This window comes from Lineus longissimus, chromosome 10 (genome assembly GCF_910592395.1).
Source record: "Lineus longissimus chromosome 10, tnLinLong1.2, whole genome shotgun sequence".
In the NCBI taxonomy this organism is placed as follows: Eukaryota; Metazoa; Nemertea; class Pilidiophora; order Heteronemertea; family Lineidae; genus Lineus; species Lineus longissimus.
The window spans coordinates 10667207-10684145 of NC_088317.1; the positions used below are offsets into that span (position 1 = coordinate 10667207).

The window sequence follows — 16939 nt, forward strand, 5'->3', positions numbered from 1 at the left end:
CTTGCTTCCTTAGACAAAATCTGGTTATGTAGGAACTGGAAGATTGAATTGACTGTGATATCATCATCATCAATATCTGCTGTGTGTAACTCCCATTTCTCTGTGAGCTCTGGACTTATCTTCAATTACCAGCATTCGAACGTTTTCATCTGTTGAGTCAAATCCCATGGCTTCCAAGGCACGCACCCTATTCTGTAGCAAGTCGTGGAGTTCGCGCAATGACGTAGGTTTCTCAGAATCCTTACAGGTTGCTGTGACAATGGACTTCACCAGTGATGAGACGATCTGACGTTTGCGACCAAATCTTTGACAGAGTACCTTTACTGCATGTTGATAGTTGATATCTGTCACTTCAAATCCCTCTATAGATTTTAGAGCAGCTCCCTTCAAGGATGATCTCAAATAAGCAAACTTCTGTACACCAGATAATCCCTCATTTGCATGCACTGCACAAGTGAACAAGTCCCAAAACGCTGTAAACTGCAGTATATCTCCATTAAACGTAGGCAAATCCAATTTTGGCAGCTTTATTGCCCGTGCATTCCTACTTCTGCTTGTTAAGTGGTGTACACTCTGATCGGATGAGGAACTTGACCGTGAAACTTCTGCTTCAACTTCTTTTATATAGCTCGTCGCTTTATCATCAACACGCCTAAATTCCCGGTGAAACATGCTTATGTTCTGACACTCATCCTCTACCTCTTCTTCGGACAAGATATCTAAAATGTCACTTCTGACCTTGAAGTATTCTTTCTTAAAGGTTAAATGCCAAAGTTAGGCCTAATCTTAATCAAAGTACATCAGGATAACCTTTTGTTACCTTTAGATGTCAAATGTAGTAAATTTATTTGCATAAATATCGCATGGAATAAAGAAATTCAAATAAACCGCCCTGTCTCAGCGTGAATTTGCTTCGGCAAAGTTCGTATTTCGTTCGGAAACTCTCGCGGTTTTGGGGAATTCCAAATGAGGAGTGACGTCACTAGTGCTGTCATTGTTAGACTGATCCCACTGCCTGCATACACAAACGCCATGCTGTAGATGCCTGCGCAAGACAGGAGACCAGTTTTGTTTTCATTCATCTGACAGCTGATTCTACTTTCTGGTTGCGTTCACGCCGTTCCTACCATGTAAAACCAATTATTTTAAATGTTCTAAAGCAAAAATGGTTTACTGCGTCGCACCAAACTGCAGCAGTGATTCAACGAAGGTGTTGAAAGTAGATGGGGTCGGTTATTACAATTTTCCTCGCGACAAGAAGGCCCGAAAAGTATGGGTATAGACGCATGCATCGTCCCGTCTCTCGGTGCGAGGGAATGTTCGAAGCACTTCGTTGCCGGAGATTACCTGCTGGACCCAGCCATATGCCGTGCGATAGGATTTGACCCTAAAAAACGCCTGTTGAAGCCAGGTGCCTTCCCTACACTCTTCAGTCATGGTGAAGGCGATGCCATGGATGGTACGCCTACAACCAGTGCGCCGCGGTTAGCTGTGCAGAAGAGGGCACATCAGCAGGTGATTATTATTTATTATGAAATCAGTATAGTAGGTATGAAATTATACCCCATGGCCATAGGCCTAGGCTAGGAATACCTCCATCTCGAGTGCATGACCATGGGGTAGGCATGGTGAAGTGTAGGATGTGGTGTTGCTGGGGCCTGAGGAGCTTTTAAGACTACAACTTGATAATTTTCATAATTGATACTGCACGACTGCACCTACTAGGCTACCTTCAGCTGTAGGAGCAAGTCAAATACAAAAGTCCTACTCCTATTAGTCAATTATGATAGGCCTTCTATTTAAAATATTTGTTTCTCATTTCGTAGGCTGTAGCAGAGGTGGTAGCGGGATACAACGTGTTGTATGGAGAGGAGGCGGAGGAGACAGCTGAGCAGGATGATGGTTTTTTGATGGCTGATGAAGGCCGATTTGAGGAGGTTGGCAATCACCTGATAGAGGATGCAGTACTGCCACAGAGTTTAGACGATTTGGAGGTTTTGCCACAAGTATGTTCAATCATAACCCAGCCCCATGTGTCATAAGCTTACTATTAACTGACTTCAGGGTGTGGCTCTACAAAAACTGGTTATATTGGGTGATCATATTTACATAGATAAATGTCCCGAACAGTGTAGACTAATAAATCAGAGGATGGATTAATCCCACTATCTTGTAATAAAAATTAGCTGCATTAATAATGTAGTGAAAGTTAATGCAAACAACATCCCCGGAACAATAGCCTCAATTCTATTTCTTATCTTTGCAGGAACACCCTGAAACCTTTGCCATTGGGACACAAGTTGGCTCCTCAGTCTCCATGCGGTTTGCCAAGGCTGTCCAGGTCAATATTGTCACTGGGTCTCGGAACAAAGGTTCACAGACAACTATGGCAAGCCGTTTGCTTCAAAAAGTCGAGATGATTTTTTTCATATGGCAAGCCGTTTGCTTCAAAAAGTCGAAATGATTTTTTTTCTAGTCGAAATGATTTTTTTCAAGTCAAGAAAAAAAATTTGAAATAAATTTCTTTTTTCAAGTCGAGATATTTATTTTTCTTCTCATTTAACTTATTGAAGTTAAATCAATTAATAAAAATTTCACTGCGAGAAAAAAATGATTATAAAAATTAAAATAGTGTTTGTAAAATATAATAATGATACATAATAAATACCGAAATAGTGTCGAAAGTAAAAATTTCATACTCGAGTAAAAATTTCATACTCGAGAAAATAATCAGTCGAGCGCTACAAAAATAAAGTCGAACATTATGACGTCATCAGTTTTTGTGTACATTGCGCGCGCCGCCTAATTCAACACCTGGCCAGCCGCGATCAGGCCCGTGTGTCGTGTTATTCTGCAAACCCTCTATCGCGTGCAATACCTGATCGTTAGTGCTGTGCATAGGCACCAAGACCTCCGCAAAATCTTCTGCCAAAACGGAACCGGTGTAATGTTTTTGAGTGTTTCTGTTTTTGAGTGTTTCCCCTCATTGTTTGGGAACGCTCAAAAATAGATTGACAAGTTTTTCTGTGTATCCCCCCTATTGAAAAGTCGTGGTCTCTCTAGCTGCCTATTGTTTGGAAACACTGACACATGGGGAACAACCACAGATGTTACACCGGCACCGAAGTGATCGCATGCACGTATATACAGCGCACTCAGAATTCCTAGAATGTCATCTAGTAGCCTGGAACAGTTCTCTAGTTTGTTTTGATCTGATGATTGTCTGGCCCTTTCAGATCGCCGGACCATAGCGGGACACTGACGCAGACACTCGGCAATGTCAACAACATCGCCTCCCGCTATCTTGCATACTGTATAGACTGGTCCCCTGCTATGTATATATGTGGGCATTAGAATGCGAAGTCAGCAAGAGAACGGTTGGGGACGAGTCTACATACTGTACACGAAAAGTGATGACGTCATAATGTTCGACTTATTTTTTCTGTCTCGAATGTGTTTTTTTTTGTTGAATAGGAAATTTGTCATTTACAATAAATTTTTATCGACTTGAAAAAAAATTTAAAAGAATTAGAAAAATAATCAACTGATAAGTTGTATATAAAAAAATTAATGAAAAAAACTTTTTTTTTTACTTAAAAAAAAAATATGTATATATATTTAAAAAGTCGACTTAAAAAAAAACAAACTTGTAGAATTGAAAAAAAAATGTGTAAACTTGAAAATACTAATCTCAACTTTTTGAAGAAATTTCTTGACTTGAAATATTTTTTCTTGACTTGAAAAAAAAATCTCGACTTGAAAAAAATCATCTCGACTTTTTGAAGCAAACGGCTTGCCATAGACAACCTCCTGCACCGGGGATATTGGCTGTCAGGCAGAACCAGAAGTCCGAGAAATTGCCATTCAGACAGATCTGTTTGACATTGATGTGCCAGTTTTCCAAGGTAACCCCAAACCTGAAAATTATGTTGATACTAGTAGCAACCTGACAAGGTGTCAGACAGTTTGGGTTCTACTATCTAACACAATTTTGGTTTGTGCCTGGCAATACGACAGATAAGTCACAGTTTGGTGCCAGACAATGTCTTTGACCACCCCAATATTTTCAGGCTTGAAACCAAGTGATGAAGACATGGAGGATGAAGAGGTGCACTTTCCAAGTCAGGAAACGATGAAGACTGATGACAGTGACGATGAAGACTGGGAGCCATGTGAAGATGATTATTGTCAAGAATTTGATGACTCGCTCCTTGATGATGAAAATGTGTAAGTGTTTGTTGTAGCTTTCTTGAGAAATTGATTCTGTAAAACAATTGAATTGTATTAGAGTGAATGAATAGAATGATAGTCATAAAAGTACCGGTATGGCAGTTTCTGGGACCTGTTATTAGTGTTAACACTAATAAAACTTTACTTTTTTCATAAAGGACTCACTAATGATGCTCTACAGTGAGTTTATAAACTGATAAAAAACAATCATTGTCAAATCTTTAACCATAATTATTTACTATTTCAGATCCGGCAAACATTATGATTTCGACAATGAGTATGAACATGTCTGGAGATGCGAGGTGTTGCTCGCCAGGCCACACTGCCAAATATGGGAGCTACAGTTTGATGGATGAGTCAGCCGGTAAGGTGCTGGATGTAAGCCTTGTACAGGTACGTTAGTAATAGCAATGTCAACATGACAAACCTTGCCCTTGTGTCAAGTTTAACGAAGTTCTGGAACAAATCAGAAGTCAATATTCCATTGACCAGTCATGCCAGTATTACAAATTCTCTTTACAGGTTACTGCTCGCCACACTCCACTTTAATGAAAATTCAAATCGGAAACAGCGTATGGGACAAGATGAACAGCCGCAGTGGTCGATTTCATACCCCAAGGGGAGAGGAGGAGCTGCAGTAGCAAAAGAGGTCAAAATTGAATCAACATATGGTAGGTATAACGGCCAGCATCGTTACTTTAGTGCTAGCACTGCAAGAAACAAGAAGAAACAAGATTACTTGTATTAATACTTCCCTTTATGTTTTCAGACTATGTACAGCTAATTCTGGAGGACCTGCTGAAGCGGAGAGATGACCTGCCATCTTACAAATTGGCTGTTCTGGCGATCAACGAATTGACAAGATGACGATAAGAACTATGCCAGAGGTTAATTACTTTATGAAGAGGACTGTATTTTTATATGGTACAAGCTATCATAAGATACCTACAATTCACTATAGCTGTAAATGCTTCAGCCTAGAGCCAGCGGCTCCGTACTAGTTTTACACACGATTGCGGTGTCTCTTCTCCGGCATCTACAACAGGCTATCCTCCGTCTCGTGTTCGATTGCAGACTTCGGTATTCCAGCCCGGAACGTCAGTAGAAGGGCGTAGTAGATTATATATATATATCAAATTATCTTCCCACCAAGGGGAATATATCAATACAAGTTTTTTCCGCTAAGGGATATATACTAAAATGCTTCTCACAACTCAAAGCGTGCTATAACACAAACAGTCTGTAACATTGACTCAGGCTGACTGAAGCAATCTGACCGCTAGCTAGGACTATATAAATGACTTCGACTCAACCGGTTCTGCCCAGATGGCAACAGACTAGTCCTAACTAGCCGGCAGGTCGTAACAATAAACTAACCAGTAAATTAAGAATACTATACCGCCACGGGTATTCTATAAACGGGGAGGGACGTCAACAGCAAGGCCTCGTCCTTCTCGATCTCTGCAGGGCGGATTCGTCCAAATCGTCAACACGGCTTCTGGCGTAAGCGGAGAGACAGTGATGGAATCACACCCACTGGCTTCTAACTATATAACTATCAAACAGTCACCTGAATTCAACATACACAGATTAAAACGTGGGTTAACACAACATCTTTTTAGTCCCAAAATACAACTGGGTTTTATATAATGGTTTTCCAGAAATCCGTTCGCACGGTCTATAATTTTTAAAGTCTATATAACAGGTTCGAGTATGTCCAATAACACCAATGGACTAAAATACTAAACGATAACGATTCATTCTAACCGAGAATCAACAACATTACAGCCCATTCATCGAAAATAGGCCTAAAAGAGTGGAGTGGAAAGTTGCTCAGGTCGACCTGATCTACGCGAGCCTATTCGAAGCACCTGGTCCGCAAAGACCAGAATGCACCTTCAAACATTAATACACCCCCCTTTTAGACCCCTTCTCAAACTATAGAAAACCATGTCAATTAAATGCACAGATAGCTATACATTAGCGAGAGGAAGACACAAACTGGTGATACGTTTACAAACACAGCACGATACACACGGTCAGTGCATCGGCCGTATACAAATGTACGTAAAGCGTGAAAGGCTTCACACCGGTAAAATTATGGCATTTTCCATTCTATCGGTAAAGTACGGCGTGAATCAATCATAAAAACGTTACCACCATTTCAACGCTGCTTCAACCATTTCAACCATCTCGCTACGAACTTCTGGGCGTTGTCATCTATAGAATAGTACAGAACCGGCGGCGATCCTCACTCAATCGCGGACGGAGTCGAAGTGCTGTCTTGAACACACATGCCCATGGGTGTTACCTAAGTCTCGCCAACATCTCGCAAAATCTCGGTAAACAATTTTTTGGCGCGGAAATAATAATACAATAACGGGGTCAAACCGGGTCAAGGGAGAAGTCAGCTGATCGCAATAACAAACGATCACTGATCGTCACAACATTGGCAAGAGATGCAAAGGGTAGTACCAAGTGACTCATCCTATTCCAGGTCCAGTGTGCTCAAAGTACGACAAGCAGGACAAGATGAAAGTTGTAGAAGAAACGAAAACGAGGTTTAACAAACTGTAGAGTTCATTCATAGCACCATCAGAGTTCACTATCACAGATCAATTGAACGGTCACACCAAATCAATTGAACGTAGGATACTTGAATCCTGTGTACCCGTCATTGTCCGGAGCAGGCCAAGCAGCACGTATCTTGTCCCGAGCACAAACAGGGAGCGGCAAACGGTTCCTTCTCCCCAACCTCTTCCAAACCCAACGGACAAGGTTCCTATAGGCCACGTATCGATATAACCTGAAATTGTTGGGAAGAAAATAATGTTTGTATATTTAATTGACAGTTTTTTTTAAATTTATTGAAAACTTGTAATATTATTACTAAATACATGTAGATACATTTTATTATATCTATTTTCTATATTTCTAGTCTTCAAAGGGAGAAAAAAATCTCATTTCTGAATTGATATTGCCTTTTCTTGTCTTCAATTATACAGCGATGGAGGTGGTCATCATTACTTACTTGTGAATGGGCTGGTCATCGCCTATTTGTCCCTGCTCTTCGATGTAGTGATACATCGACATTTCCAGCACCCATCTATCAAGACAGGTGCTGGAAAAACCTGGGTGTTGCGTGATGCACTCTACTTTCAGCTCATCCTTCTTGGCCTGGACTGGTGAATAGTCTGAGCAGCACAAGGATTCCCTCCCCTTCTCGTGTGGAGTGCAGACACCACAATGGCACCTACAAATACAAGTATAATATAAATGTTATTGTTATACAGCAGTGATGATATTTCGATAGCCATTGCCATCAATGAATCAGGGCCTAGGCCAAGGGTAGGCCAAATTTGAGTGAGAGGCAGGCCCCTGGAGCTCAGCTCAGTAAGATTTAGCATTGTTTCAATCAATCAATTAATGAAGTATTGTCGAAGGCTTTCGCCTTTAATAAGTTGTTACGGTGAGAATAAACTGTTGTCTTTGCGCGGGTGTAGTATTTCACTATTTGGTGTGGTAATGCTCCGCAATGGAAGAGTCTCAGTACAGTAATAATCCAAATTATTAGGCCTAGAGTTCACTCCATTCGAGTAGGCCTACTACCAAACCCTGAGGCTTAGTATTCCGATCCGAGATCCTACTTACTATAAAATAACCATGTGGAATGAACTCACTCAACTCAAGATACGTTGTGGTTTCGACATATTCGAGGTGAAAAACGCCAATTGTTTACTGACAACACTCGATCCGTGAACGATGGAACCCTATGTAGAGATGTACATGAATACATGCACATGATGACATGGCTCATATCAGCATAGGCCCCCTATAATGTCCAGCTGATGCCGCGCCTATACACATGGCATGCACAGTGCACTGCCACTGCACTTGGAACTCACCAATTGATATTTCCTATGCGATCAAGTCGCTCATCCTCCATCTCCCCATCATCACCTTCGCCCGATTCAGAACAAGAATCTGAATCGTCTCTCGCACTCTCCACTGCTGGCTCGTACATGTAGGGTTGAATCACACCATTGCCTTCATCAACAACCAAATCGTCATCAAACAAATCTCCCGCACAATCTGAGAAAAGACCACAATTGATTTTTTAAGCCTTTTAGCAGTTAAATTGTCAATGTTTGACCGCGACGCATCAAAGAACGCGTCAAGTAGTGAAACTGAAATTCGGATATGATATACGGGTTAGTCTTGCGAGTAACTGGTGCGATGGAAATTGGTGATTGACCACGGAAATTTTTTTATAATCGACAAATTAGACAGACTTTGATATTTCCACTGTTTTCAGCCAACTGGCAGAAAAAACTCAAAACACGCCCCCTATTACCCAATTAGCAAAATTCGAAATTAATTTTTTCATCAAATAATTTCTTTATATCTGTAGACTTGCCACAGCAAATATTTTTTCAATACCTCTCCAAATATGTACTTGAGAGTAAAAAACATGCACTCGTCTAATTGATAGGCCTCGACCTTCCAACCTATGAATATTCATTAGTGGTCTTGTCTCAATGAAGGTACATTTCAGGGGTTAACATTTTGAGATTTTTTTCAAACTAATGTACATGACATCCCACAACTCTCCAACAAAGGAAAGTCATATCTGGACATTTTTGGAGAAATGAGAGACATTTCAAAGAGTGGTACAACTGTGCCAAAGCGACGAAAGAGGACAAAATCGACAAAAAGTCATGATTTTGCAGCCAACAGCACCAAATTCAAAGACCTGCCCTGGCCAGAATATGCAAGGTATAAAGGTGTGCATCCGGCCGGTACAAAGTTGAGTCTGCCCCCTTCTGCAGTGAGACGATTCCTGAAGTTCTCCGTTCGATGTACTCTGAACTGATCCACCAAAAGTATGAACTGTTCAGCATGGGCCTCATGGACGTATGGGATGAAGATTTCGTCAAGCCAATGGTGAATCGTCTCCTGTTTGACCCATCCCGTGGCGGACGATGTGACCACAACGTTTTCGGGCAACTCGGCCTCTTCCAGAGCTCGAAGCGCGCGAACAAATCCTCTTCTCGGAAAGGTGATGTGGGCTCGCATCTTATCGCCATTCGCCGCCACGCAAAGTGTAACAGAACATCCCAGCTTTGGATTCTTCCTGGAGGTTCGTACATCAACAGCCTTGCCGCCTTTCTCATTGAGGGTGTACATTAGGCGGAGGTCAAAAAGGAGGAAAGTCTGGTCCATGTTGAAAAACAGGCGCATTGGTATACCAAAATTTTCGATGGTGTTGGTTATTTCATCGCGAAAGTTTCGAACCAGGACAACGGCGTTTTCTGGCATGGTGGTAGTGTTCTTCGTGACTTTTCGCAGGCTGATGTCCTTCCTCTTCATAAAAAGTTCCACCCAGCCGTTGGATGAATGGAAATCATGCATTAGTGGTTTTGCCTCTGTGGCGAGTTGTCGGCGCTCTTCTGTGAGGGCATCCCACCAGGTCTGGAATAGTTGCACGGCCTTCTCCTGGACATCCTGGATCACAACAGGTAGACGTCTTCGCCGAACATCCCGGAACCAAATTTCTAGTTGGTCTTCGACCTCAGGCCAGTAACCAATCAACCTCTGCTTCACCTTTCGGTCTTTGCCCCGGTTCTGCTCCTCCTTCAATTCCAGGTCATGACGGTTCCACCTGCGAAACGTCTCAAAAGGTATGTTGTGGTGGTTGGCAAATTCTGTCATCGTTCGCACAGTGCCATTTCCAATGGCAATCTCAAAGTCTCGCAGGTATCGCAGCTTCTCCGACACGGAATAACTACGCTTTCTTTTAGGCAGTGGCTCATCCATATTTCTACAAGTTGTAGGCAAGGCAAGAAGAGGTTTCCGACAGTACCCAAACTTTATATACGCCTGAAACCTCACTGATTACTCAATAGTTTTTGCCCTTTTAGGCCTACGTGGTGTCCCAACTAAAATGCTAAGGTAATTCTCTCGGATTCCAAACTATGGACCAGACATTGTTGTTCGAAGTTCCTTGCCTTTTTGACGCTTTTTAAGGTACTCAAATTTTGAAATTAAACACCCCGTAAAAACCGGTGGAGTATTTAAGTGGGACACCCCGTATTATTCCGCCGCGGCACTCGTCCGTACAAATGACGCAACCCTATTAGGTCACCTGCGAAACATACAGCAGCCCCTCTAAAACCTAGGCCTGCCTTCCAAGTTGACAGTCTACTGCTATTGGTCCTTACCATGCTTGTATTGTGATCCTCTACTACGTACCATCATAAAGTGGGTTTGGCCTGAATATTAGGAACCAGTGGTTTGTCGATGAAAAGACAGTATATTCAAATATAGGCACACAAGTCTCTTTTGAAGGAATGACGGTATTTCACTATTTCGAGAATTATAACACAACTAGTTGGTACCCGTCCTACGGACGGGTTGTACTGGTACGGGCATTGTCAATTGAGTATTTCTTTGAACACCCACTGCCACTACCCCGAGACGTCAAGTTAGCCCAAGGTCTGCTGATTGTCGCACTCCCCGAGACTTCTCACCGAACACACATCCAAATGACCGAAGACAGATATAGATGCGCGATCCACGGCTGACTCGGAAATGAACACGGGGTGGTTTACCATGTCAAATGGAGTTGTCACAAAATCACCAATATCTGAGCAAAAAACACTTAAAAACTCGAGAAGATCCCCAAATATTCTTGGTTTCGGTGGTGCAGCCGCAAGATGGCAATGACGGTAACTCACAGTGGAAAAATCACGTCATTCGACCAAAGGAGTAAGCTGAAATCGGTACCTCAGTTGTCCATGGCCAACTCCGAATTTTATTATAGATACCGCACATGTATCGACAATTATGAAAACTTGACGTTCACTGCATGCTCTCAAAATATAGCTTCTTCATAAATAAAAGTCCAATTGACTACTAATATGTAAAGTCAAGAACTTAGTGAGCCCCCCTTTAGGTCGGGGGAGCTCCCCCGAACCCCCCTACGAGCATATGTTAAGTGCAAGCTCTAACAACTACAGCTGTTACAATGGGGGGACACCCCCCAAACCCCCCTCCGTCGACATAGGTTTTTACCAGTGCGTTGGGGGGAAGCTCCCCCCAACCCCCCCCCCCCCCCCCGGTGGACAGTCAACTAGCCCTTCTGTGTCATACTGCTGGAGGGGGGGGGGGGGGTGCGATGGGACCATCCATATAGTTCCTTCCGACACATTTTTGTTTTGGTAATGTAGTCCTTATTCACGGGAATCGGGCGTTTCCAGTGATATACGACACAAATAGGTTGTCCTCATGCATTCACTTTGGAAACGCATTTTAAAATAGATGTTACGTCCTGTTAATCGGGCACGTCATCATCGCGTACATTTGGGAAAAACTCCCTAACGAGACCGGAGCAGACGGCTGAAAGTAGTTTAATTATTGGCCGCTAGGGTGCAGAATGTCGCTCACCCGAATTTTTCACGCAACTTTTGCTAAATAGAGCTAGTTCTAGTTTGTAATTCATTTTGATACTTCAGATTTGGGCAGAAGACCAATATAACTTAGTCGTCAGTGTGGTTTTAAGCTGGAAAAACGTATTTGTTTTTCTTAAAGTGCCTTTTTTGGACGGGTGTGTGCGATTGTTTTGTTTTTATGTCACGTGACCTTCATCATGTCGACACAAAATTGAAATAAACCACCCTTTTCTGTCATTATTTAGGACGCATATTTCTCTAATAAAAATATTAATATAATTGGCCAATTTCTTAGGCATATGATGTAGCGAATTCCCATGAAGATTTAAATTAATTTAAATTAATTTCAACAAATGGGATAGCAACCACCACCGGAAGATCGCGGAGAAATCGGTAAACTCAACGGAGTTAATTCAGAAAAATACCAAAAAAAATTGTTTGTAGGATATACAATATTTACTCTCTTTATTTCACTTCATTTACACTATATACTCCCGCACACACGTGTATCTTAAGAGCCCCTCCTAAAGGGGGTCTTAATATGTAAAGTCAAGAACTTAGTGAGCCCCCCTTTAGGTCGGGGGAGCTCCCCCGAACCCCCCTACGAGCATATGTTAAGTGCAAGCTCTAACAACTACAGCTGTTACAATGGGGGGGACACCCCCCCAAACCCCCCTCCGTCGACATAGGTTTTTACCAGAGCGTTGGGGGGAAGCTCCCCCCAAACCCCCCCCCCCCCGGTGAACAGTCAACTAGCCCTTCTGTGTCATACTGCTGGAGGGGGGGGGGGGTGCGATGGGACCATCCATATAGTTCCTTCCGACACATTTTTGTTTTGGTAATGTAATACATTGTGATTGACCTTATTCACGGGAATCGGGCGTTTCCAGTGATATACGACACAAATGGGTTGTCCTCATGCATTCACTTTCGAAACGCATTTTAAAATAGATGTTACGTCCTGTTAATGGGGCACGTCATCATCGCGTACATTTGGGAAAAACTCCCTAACGAGACCGGAGCAGACGGCTGAAAGTAGTTTAATTATTGGCCGCTAGGGTACAGAATGTACGTCGCTCACCCGAATTTTTCACGCAACTATAGCTAAATAGAGCTAGTTCTAGTTTGTGATTCAATTTGATACTTCAGATTTGGGCAGTAGACCAATATAACTTAGTCGTCAGTGTGGTTTTAAGCTGGAAAAACGTATTTGTTTTTCTTAAAGTGCCTTTTTTGGACGGGTGTGTGCGATTGTTTTGTTTTTATGTCACGTGACCTCGATCATGTCGACACAAAATTGAAATAAACCACCCTTTTCTGTCATTATTTAGGACGGATATTTCTCTGATAAAAATATTAATATAATTGGCCAATTTCTTAGGCATATGATGTAGCGAATTCCCATGAAGATTTAAATTAATTTCAACCAATGGGATAGCAACCACCACCGGAAGATCGCGGAGAAATCGGTAAACTCAACGGAGTTAATTCAGAAAAATACCAAAAAAAATTGTTTGTAGGATATACAATCTCTCTTTATTTCTCATCATTCATTTACATTATCTACTCCCGCACACACGTGTATCTTAAGAGCCCCTCCTAAAGGGGGGCTTATAAAATGCAGTGGTAATATTACTGAATCAACATGAACGTCCAGGCCTACTACAATTAATTAGTATCCAATCACAATTCAATTTCAGCTCACTTTACGCATGGACATACAGGTACAATTTACACTATACGCATGGTCTGACTCATCCTCGGCACCCAGTGGTTTTCCATATGCTCCAGCTCTCGCTATTACAAACCCCTGGGGAAATCCATGCCCTTCAGACGGATTGTAGCGGTAGAAAAAAAGCGCCCAATCAGAGCGTCGGTTGTATTTGAGTCTCGGAAATTCGTAAACCACGGACCCAGGAATTAATGCTCTCAGATGCACTATCAATTGTATAGTCTTTTGCGCCATAGGGCTCGGGTCCGAGGTAGGTTAGTTAAAATTTCAAAGATGGCGTCAATCAGCGCCATGAAACGCGTATTTTCATTAGCTGCTATTTTTAGAACATCCGGGTATTTATGAAAATTCTGAATTTTTCAGTGCTGTTCCTTCGTATTGCGCGCACCCCGCTGCAAATTTATTTCATTACTTAATTAAAACACAATTACACGTCTACACAATGTTTAACAGCATAGAATCGATGACGTATAAAACGATTTAACGATAGGATTATCTTAAACTTTATTCATATACATTTTATTGTCATATAAAACACTATATATACATACATTACGCACAGTGTATCAGGTTATCAGAACAGCCACCCTTCGCTGTCGGTTCTAATGGATTTTCTCAGGGTTTTGTCTGGGACGTAGGAGTATCAAAAACCTGAAGCTCAGGATGGGTCTGACTATAGTTCGTACAACTCGTTAATATGTACTTGTTTTAACAAACAAATGCTGCAATTTTTGGTCTTCATTGACACACCCTATTTGTGACAACAATCCTGACGACAATGACAACGTAAGGTGACCAAGTTTCTCTGAACATGAATCTTTATCTAATCTATTCTAATTCATCTATATCTGCCACTAGTCCAAGAGGCTCGCAATTAGCCACTTTTCAATCAATTTACCAAACTATACCGATACAAATATGTATCCGGTCGGAGAGACCATGTCGCAGCCCTTAGCCGGCGGAGGACAAAAAAAACTATACGTGGCGGATATTAAAAAAAAAGAATACAATTCACAAATAATTTAATTGACATTATATACACATTACACATTACACATTACACATTACTCACGTAAAGGCCTCGCGTGCTAGCTTTATAATTAAGCGGAAAATGCGGAATAATGCGGTATGGCGGCGCAGGATGTTCTTGCGTTAAAGATTCGCCATGTTGTTCATGTTGTGAGTTTTCTTGTTGCGACGTCAAAACGTCGTAACGTCTAAACAATAAAGAAACGCGCAGTCCGCGGCCAACAATAAACACAAACTTCGCGTCACGGATGACGTCACATATAATGTCCGTAGATGACGTCATAATACTCATAGCGAGTGCGCATGCGTACTTAGTTTCGGACATACCGCCGCGCGGTGTATTGATCATGGACGAATCGTCGCGGCTTCTGAACGAGTCGCCCGTATTTAGAACGGATCGGAACAACGATCATAATTCTCTAATATTGTAATGACGATATTATTTCCGTACTGTCGATATTATTAATTCCGTTATGTCAATATTATTTCCGTAATCACAATATTATTTTCCGTAATGTTAATATTAATATCGTTATAATATCTGAGTAAGACTTTACATGCTAAAGTGCATATTGCAGTATTTTAGAATTTGGTACTGGTACAATTTTGTACTTGTTTGTTCCTATCTTTTCATATTTGGTAATTTTGTTTATGGTGTAAATAGAAGTTTACCAGAGTTGATGAGTTTGCCAGAGTTAAATAAGTTAGAGTTACTAAGTTACAAGTTTGAATATTTTAAGTCAGAGTTTGAAAGCTCCTGAGCTACTTTACAGTAATTGGTTTTTTTACTGTGTACCAGTATTTCAGTCTAAGTGGAGACAGTAATTCTAAGCTTGTCTAAGCGCTGTGTTTAAATAGTGAATAAAAGTGAAGGACATTATTGTGAAACTGTGCTTTTGAATAGTACAATTTTGAGGTCATAATACTCTGCTGAAGTTTTAAAAAGACATTCGTAATAGACATTTGAAGGACAACTGGACTGATATTTTTGCAGAGCAGAGTTTATTGTTTGATAGTGGTTACTCTTCTAAAAGGGGAGGGGTTGTAGTGTTTAGCGCTCCATATATTTGTCACTGTGTAGCTCATTGAGAGTCCGCTAGGGGCGACAAAATAAAACATGTCATCTAATTTGTTATCATGAATATTCGTCCGAGTTGAATCTGTCGAATCCCGCTTAAATGTAGCACAAAGTGGCGACGAGGCAAATAATCTAAAAGACTAAGAACTGTAGTTTAAATACGCCCGATTATTTCGCCCTGATAAGTACGGTAAACGTGGTAAAACAGAACTTTAAAACTGTAAATAATTGCAGTGAAAATCGACCTGGCGCCGTTGCCCATATTCGGTGTATCATGTAGGAGCCAGTTTTCGCGGGTCTTATCACTAAGTGCAGATTTACTAGCTTCCAGCGATTCCATACACGCAAAAGCTTATTTATAACGAAATTTGAGATCAATAACGAAATATCTGGGGTGCTGCGTGGATGTTTTAAGCGTGAATTAATCTTGAAATCGCTCACTGAAAGATCGATGCAGACCAAAACAAATCCGAAGCGGCTCCCCCATTTTCGCGGGTATTGCGCATGCGCGACTGATTGTTGTGTTTCTGTGTAGTGTGCATGATCCGAGGTATTGACCCAGTGTTTTGAACGTAATTAGAGAATTGCTTGCCTGTTTAGGACGCATTTTGGGCGCTTTCTTTGCGGAACGAAATGAAAATCAAAAATCAGAAAATTTCTTCTCTGGAAACGAAGTGACGCGCGAGAAAACGGGAAAAAACGGGTTTTCGCGAAATTGGGGATGACTCGAAATTGGAGAGCAGCACCATACATGGGGATGCATGCAGTGTGGGGCCACGCTGGAAGCGATGGAAGAAGACTTTCCAGTATTACGTTGATGGAAAAGGGGTCACGCAAGCGGCCCAAAAGACGGCCCTGCTCCTTCACTCGGCTGGTATGGACGTGCAGGATATATTCGAAACTTTAGATGATGTGGCTGCACCAGCTGGTTTGGAAGAAGACACCGAGTATTTGCAGGCATCTCGTAAATTAGATGCATACTTTGCACCCAAGATGAACACTCCGTATGAGAGACATGTATTTAGGTCTATGAGACAGGAAAACCAAGAAACTGTTGATCAATATTTCGCAAGGTTGAAAACCCAAGCATTGAACTGTAATTTTGGTGATGCTGATCACGTCAATGAGCAACTGAGGGACCAGATCATCGATACGTGTAAATCGTCGCATTTACGTCGTAAGCTACTGCAGAAAGGCGCAGACCTGACGCTAAAGGTTCTTTTGGAGACAGCTAGGGCGATGGAAGCCGTTGATTTGCAATCAAAGGGGGTGGAGTCCAACTCGAAATCTGCTGGAAACGCCAGTAGTAGCCGTAGTATGGGCGGTTATTACCGCAAATAAAGACAAACCAAAGCAAAGACACTTGTGTAGCATATCAAGGACACGTAGATTGATACTCCTGGGCGGTTATTACCGCAA

At 41.8% G+C, this 16939-nt stretch overlaps 2 protein-coding genes across 2 annotated transcripts in view; both read left to right on the forward strand.

Annotated features, from left to right (window-relative positions):
- The first annotated feature begins 972 nt into the window (after positions 1 to 972).
- LOC135494895 (uncharacterized) lies at positions 973 to 2533 on the forward strand. The gene is made up of 3 exons (XM_064783207.1): positions 973 to 1515; positions 1827 to 2006; positions 2267 to 2533. The coding sequence occupies exons 1-3, from the start codon at positions 1273 to 1275 to the stop codon at positions 2462 to 2464; spliced, it is 621 nt and encodes a 206-aa protein (XP_064639277.1). The 5' UTR covers positions 973 to 1272; the 3' UTR covers positions 2465 to 2533.
- Positions 2534 to 12493: 9960 nt separating this feature from the next.
- The window catches only part of LOC135494761 (uncharacterized), a 74812-nt gene continuing 70366 nt past the window's right edge, over positions 12494 to 16939 (forward strand). Inside the window, exon 1 of the transcript XR_010448442.1 lies at positions 12494 to 13150. The gene's annotated coding sequence lies outside the window, so the exon portion shown is untranslated. The remainder of the gene's footprint in view (positions 13151 to 16939) is intronic.

Coding starts and splice junctions, on each gene's coding strand:
- LOC135494895 (XM_064783207.1), top strand. CDS start 1,273: ATGGGTATAGACGCATGCATCGTCCCGTCTCTCGGTGCGAGGGAATGT. Junction 1,516..1,826: donor AGAAGAGGGCACATCAGCAG/GTGATTATTATT, acceptor CTCATTTCGTAG/GCTGTAGCAGAGGTGGTAGC. Junction 2,007..2,266: donor ATTTGGAGGTTTTGCCACAA/GTATGTTCAATC, acceptor TTATCTTTGCAG/GAACACCCTGAAACCTTTGC.